General features: G+C 30.3%; 1 protein-coding gene across 1 annotated transcript in view; it reads right to left on the reverse strand.

Annotated features, from left to right (window-relative positions):
- Positions 1 to 742: 742 nt before the first annotated feature.
- The window catches only part of LOC108766200 (2-hydroxyacylsphingosine 1-beta-galactosyltransferase), a 91,460-nt gene continuing 85,274 nt past the window's right edge, over positions 743 to 6,928 (reverse strand). Inside the window, exon 6 of the mRNA XM_018515358.1 lies at positions 743 to 968. Coding sequence (XP_018370860.1) covers positions 745 to 968 — 224 coding nt within the window. The 3' untranslated portion in view covers positions 743 to 744. The remainder of the gene's footprint in view (positions 969 to 6,928) is intronic.

A 6,928-nucleotide genomic window follows, 5' to 3' on the forward strand; every position in this document is an offset into this window, starting at 1 on the left:
TTTAAAAATAAAATCGACCAAGTGTAGCATAAATGCGGCATATCTGTCTGTAAGACAGATCATAAGTTACTCTAATCTTTATATAGTGTATTATTGTATCAAATAGCCCTATCGGAGTTAAAGACATTCTTGTATTTACGGGAAAATTTCCAAAAGAAAGTAAATATTGAGTTATATGTTTGCGTTTTGCACAACAGCATAAAATTTGTGAATAAGAAAATATTTTAGATCGAAGTAAAACTATTCTAGAAATTCTCATACACATAAACTCTTATAGGTATTATATTTTACAGATAACTCCTGCGAAAGGAGAAAAATAGAAATATATGGCATTATTACTTAATGTATCAGTTTTAGACCTATTTTGTGATTTTTGTAACTATCTTTATAACTATAAAAGTTAATTACAAAGTTTCAAACAGGATTATAAAAACTATTAGATCATCTGATAGAAATACCTTCTAATTTGTATTTATGTTCTTAAAGTTTTATTTTTAATTTTTGTTTTAGAAATACAGACCAAAAATAAAGTGGTGTGACGGTATCGACGCCCTCCCTCTATTAGTTTATCATATAAGACATAATTTGTTAAGAAAACACCATAAGTCATTCGATTCTGTTTAGACTTTTTACAAATGAGTACGATTCAATGGTATAGCTATCGAAGAGCCAAATACAGTCGGGATTAATTTTTTGAAAGGTCATGTTACCTTTGCGATTCTGTATTAGAATATCAGGTCATACTTACGTTTTATTTTTGACGATTTCCGTGAGCGTTTGTACGATGGAGTTTTCGGTTATGGTGTCGATGTCCAGTGTCAGTCCGATACTGGCGTCTAGGATTTTACGTGCATTGAAATACTGATCTCCAAAAAAAGGAATTGCGACTACAGGTACGGCATAGTGCACCGCCTCTTGCAACGACTGCAATCCGCCCTGCATCATGTACGCTATCACCTTGGGATGTGCTATATATATAAAAGCGGCTATATTTATAAGTATATAAAATATCGTAAAATATGATGTTTTACGGATTATTTACTTTAGAGAATTACCGAGGAACAATGGACAGTAGTGCGGACGGGACAGTAGTAAAAAAATGTGAAGTGAAGAGAGAGGGGGAGGGGGAAAGAGGGGGGAGGGAAGCGAGGGAGGTGAGAGAGGGAGAGAGAGGGGGGAGGGGGAAGGATGGCTCTTTATTACTAGCTTTCTCAGCTATTTGCGATACATGTTTAACTTACATTTCGAACACAAATTTTTAACATTCTCTTAAACGTTTCAAGTCTTTCACATTTTTTTATATTTGCTGGTAAGACGTTATACATTTTCACTCCTTCATAAACATACTTTTCTGCGCACTTCTTACATTTCGAAATTTTACTACAATGTCCCCTGTTGTGTTTATCTTTTACACGTATTATCTACTATTTCAAACTGATCTCTCAATTGCTCCGGTAACATACTTCTTAAAATTTTAAATATAAATATACATACATTATACTGAAGCTTCTGTTTTACTGACATAAACTGCAACGCTTGCAGCACATCATTTATTTATTTAGGAGGGAGGGAGGGAGGGAGGAGAGAGAGAGAGAGAGAGAGAGAGAGAGAGAGAGAGAGAGAGATGAGATTTCATAAAAATGTCTGCATTGTTATATTTCTTTTTTCGTTTCGCTATTTATTGCCGATTGATTGCATTCGAGTATCAACACACTCGGAATTTTTCAACGAATTTCTGTTCGATGTGCATTTTTTATCGTCACGCGAATGCCAGGGAATGAGATTTTTTTTCATTATAGGTTACGCGACACACTTCTCAATCAGAATAAATTTTATCTGGAAAATTTGTACAGCAGTAAAATTATTAAATACGCCGTTTTATATATGTATTTTTACATTCATTAGAAAATTTTTTATATAAAAGTGAATAATTTCCTGTAAACAGCAAACGAATTCTCAAGTAACCAAATCTTATTGTTTATTTTAAAATTAAGTAATCTGTTATTACAATTTCTATGAGAACATTTTTACACTACATTACGAAGTAATATGAATCTTGAAGATAATACGACTATTGAGGATAAATATCAAACGCAGACGCGCGACTCGAAAGATATTACATAACGAATCATGGTACATCAATAATCTCCGAAGTTTCGATATTGCATCATTTCTTCTAGTTACCATTCGTATTCCCAACACTAATACCTTCTTCATGCAGGCAACCGCTGCCTGTCTATCAACGTGTATAAAACTTGGTGCACGTTTATGCATTTGCATTGAGCCAGTTGCGTTACTGCCAACAGGACTTGTTTGTCAGAATTTCCCGTGAGAATTTCTCCGCCACATGCATCATGAGTTATCGTTTCACTTCATTCCGCTATACTAGTCTGTGGCTATATTTTCCTTGGTCGCGGCAGGTTGTTGGGAATTTTTTTTTATTTCAATACTTACCCTTAAGCGACTTTCGTAAAAATAACGCGTTTCAACCATCCAAAGGCGAAAAAGGACCTGGTATTGACGTGTGTATCAGCTTTTCTTATATTCTACGTCACTTTTCCCTTTGATGTAACGCGAGAGAGGATGGTAACGTTGGTCGAATTCAAACATCCGGGTAACGTGATCTCAATTGAAAGACAGCTTTGATGATCATTTTGAAACGTGACAGGGATGCCATTTCGCTGGGATTTTGTTCGATTGAAATCCAGCCGCGTGTCGCTCGATATAAAAGAAAATTTCTTTTGTCTCTTTTGTTAAACGGAAGAGCACCGTGATATATGTATTCGCTTCGTGCATGATGATATGTAGCACTGCTTGTCGGTCAAGTTTGGAACTTAGACTGAAATAATTTAATAGACGCGTGATGAATGCGTTAATGAATGCGAAAATAAAATTCTTATATTTTTTTTGCAAATTGAGTAATTTAAATAATAGTGACTGTATTATTAATAATATTATATCGTTTTAAATACTTGTAGTTTCCTAAATCAGTTTTATTTGAGTATATTTTTTCTTTCTTAGTTTTATCATAATATAAATCGGAGTGCAGCGTAAGCCGGCACAATTGTCTGTAGAACAAATCATGAGCTGACTTAATCTTTGTAATGTTGCTTTATAGTATCAAATAACTGTATCGGAGCTGAAGGTAATGGTACATATATGGGAAAGCCCTTGAAAAACCATCGCGTTACATATTTGCATCTTGCAGAACAGCATACAATAAAAACGTATATAATTCAACAAAAATGTTTCATATCGAAGTGAAGATTCTGGAAAATCTTATATATATTCACTTGTAGGTATTTTATACAGATAATTTCTTTTAAAAGAAAAAGAATAGGAATATGTATATATATATAGAATATCTCAGAATGACCGCCAAATATTTCGTGTGTAGACAGACCGGACTAAACTGACAAGGGAACCTCTCGAGGTGATAAATTTTGATTTTAATGAAAATTTGTGAACTTGTAGCTTACATAAAGAGATGAATTTAGAAAATATCAGTTACAGCTAAGAAACGGTTTAAAAGGGTGAAATCACCTCTAACGTATATAGCGGTTTTCAGCTTTTTCCGTTATATCTCGAAAAACATTTGAGATATAAAAAAATGTTTTATACAAAAGTTTTATAACAAAATCAGCTGTATTCATTTGCGTTTTTAGAACAATTATTTATCAATTTTTTGTCAAAATTTTCGAAAAAAAATTATTAAATAATTATTTAAAAAAAATAACATTGACGTGAGTAAATAGAGGTAATTTTATTGTAAAACTTTTGTATAAAACATTTTTTTATATTTTGAATAGTTTTCGAGATATAGCGAAGAATGCTGAAAATTGCTTCACACATGAGGCATGATTTTACCCTTCGAAACTCTATGTTGGCCGCAACTTTCAGAACTTTTTAAAAAAATTATTATTTTTAAAGTATTTATGATAGATAGAGGTAATTTTATTATGAAGCTACGTGTAAGTAAATGTTTATCAAAAAAAATGATAAAATGTTATCATTTCCACACCATCTGTCATGAGGTAGATAGCATGGTGCGTTTTTTTTATAGTGGTTTCTCCAGTAGGCCTATTCCATTCTAATTTTTTTATGCACGAATTATTCCAAATGCCGTCGTTCCTTCGTTAACTACTTTGGAACATTTAAAAATTTATATATATATATTTTTTTAAAGGTTTATTATTATTATAAAAAGATATATTATTATTATTACATAAAAATATATTCGCGCGAATAATATTTAAAAAATGCTTATCAAAATATTGTAAAATTACAACATCCTTCTCCTTATTTTCCTCAATACATCATTAATTTAATGATGCAGTTAAATCATTTAACTCAAGAAGATGTTTTAATTTGACTTTATAATTTATTTACGTGCGTACGTTAGTATGAACATTACTTATGTTGAAATAAGTACAGAAATAGACTGATTAACATTTTGATATACATGAAAGTAAAAAGATAATAAAATGTTATTTAACTCAAGAAATTCAGGGTTTCCATTGCTTCTTTGACATCTAACAGTGATGAGTTACGGTACCATATATTGCCTGTTATGTATAAGCACATTTTTTGTTATAAAGAGCAATGAATGTATTTATTATAAATTTTAAAACTACTTGTTAATCTCGTTATTAATACTAACATGATTATTATATGACAAAATTCGCAATTATATTCTTCAAAAATTGTATTATATTCGCAATTATATTCTTCAAAAAAATGCTGCATACAAAAATATTTAAGCGACAGTACCGTCATTTTTATATCACATATGATGTACGTGCTTGAAAAACATCTTATATATTATTAGTCCTTGATTATTATTAGTCACTTGATTATTAGTCACTTGAAATTACTATATAAATCACAAAGTTCTTGCAATAATTTCAGTATAAGGCATAATTAGCAAGAAATAACGAATAATTCAAGTGCAAAGTCAAAGTCAAACAGTGCAAACCTTTAAAATAATACAAGTGAATCCTGCAAATATTCTAATATGTTAATTTTCCTTTTTCAGCTTTCAAAAATTCCGGAAAAACCTGTAAACAATAAAGAAATTGAATTACGCGATGTGATAAAAGATATTATACACTGTTCAATGAATGAAATGTCATGTGATGTTCATACTGATACTACGTTAGAATTTAAAAATTATTGGGAATCAAACTTACTCGATGCAGATTTTGTCGACGATTATGAAATAGAAATACTTGAAGAAGATAAAAACGATGATCAAGCAGAATATAGTTGTATTCCAGAAGAAAGTGAAATTGTTAATGATTGCTAAGAGAAGCGCTGTTGAATTTTGGAAAAGTATAAAAAAGGGACGGTATTCCTTCATGGGTAAAAAATCGTTTTAAAAAGGTGAAGTCTTTGTCGCAACTATATAGATGGGAATATTACAACCCCGAGTTTCTCGAGTTAAATAACATTTTATTATCTTTTTACTTCCATGTGTATCAAAACGTTAATCAGTCTATTTCTGTACTTATTTCAACATAAGTAACGTTCACATTAACGTATATGTAAGTAAATATATTATAAAGTCAAATTGAAACATCCTCTTGAGTTAACTGCATCATTAAATTAATGACGTATTGAGAAAAATGAGGAGAAGGATGTTGTAATTTTACAATATTTTGATAAGCATTTTTTAAATATTACTCGTGCGAATATATTTTCATGTAATAATAATAATACTATTTTATAATAATAATAAATCTTTAAAAAATATATATATATAAATTTTTTAATGTTCCAAAGTAGTCAACGGAGGAATGACGGCATTTGGAATAATTTGTGCATAAAAAAATTAGAGTGGAATAGGCCTACTGGGGAAACCACTATAAAAAAAGCGCACCATGCTATCTACCTTATGACAGGTGGTGTAAAAATGATAGCATTTTATCATTTTCTTTGGATAGACATTTTACTTACCCGTAGCTTTATAATAAAATTACCTCTATCTATCATAAATACTTTTAAAAATAATAATTTTTTTAAGAAGTTCTAAAAATTGCTGCCAACGTAGAGCTTCGAAGGGTAAAATCAGGCCTCATGTGTGAAGCGATTTTCAGCTTTCTCCGGTATATCTCGAAAACTATTCGAGATATAAAAAAATGTTTTATACAAAAGTTTTACAATAAAATTACCTCTATTTACTCACGTAAATGTTATTTTTTTAGAATAATTATTTAACAATTTTTTTCGAAAATTTTGACAAGAAATTGGTAAATAATTGTTCTAAAAACGCAAATGAATACAGCTGATTTTGTTGTAAAATTTTTGTATAAAACATTTTTTTATATCAAATATTTTTCGAGATATAACGGAAAAAGCTGAAAACCGCTGTACACGTAAGGGGTGATTTCACCCCTTCAAACCGTTTTTTAGCCGCAATTGTTATTTTCTAAATTCATCTCTTTATGTAAGCTACAAGTTCACAAATTTTCATTAAAATCATAATTTATCACCTCTAGAGGTTCCCTTGTGAGTCGAAAAGTCTTCTACCATTTTGCAATACCATTCTACAATAGTGTTAACAAGGTTATTAATAACTATAAATCGCTAAATATTCATTTTTAATAATTTTTTTCACTGAAGTACTTCAATTTTTTAGAAAAACAAAATTTTATAGAAAAGCAAAAGACAAAAATTATTGATTTTCTTATAGAGTTTTGAAAAATTTTTCAGAATATTTTATTTGCCTTTTAGTACTGCATTTTTTGTAGCTATTTTGACCTACATAAGGAAATGCGATACTAAAATATTCTGAAAAAATTTTCAGAATCCCTTATAAAAATTTTTCACCGTTTTTAGACCTCATATGGACCGTTTTTAGCCCGTTTTTAGCCCGTTCTTGCTCGTTTCTTGCACTCGCAGTGTATCATGAAGGAACGATAGTGAGTAT

Source organism: Trachymyrmex cornetzi, unplaced genomic scaffold, assembly GCF_001594075.2.
Source record: "Trachymyrmex cornetzi isolate Tcor2-1 unplaced genomic scaffold, Tcor1.1 scaffold572, whole genome shotgun sequence".
NCBI lineage: Eukaryota > Metazoa > Arthropoda > Insecta > Hymenoptera > Formicidae > Trachymyrmex > Trachymyrmex cornetzi.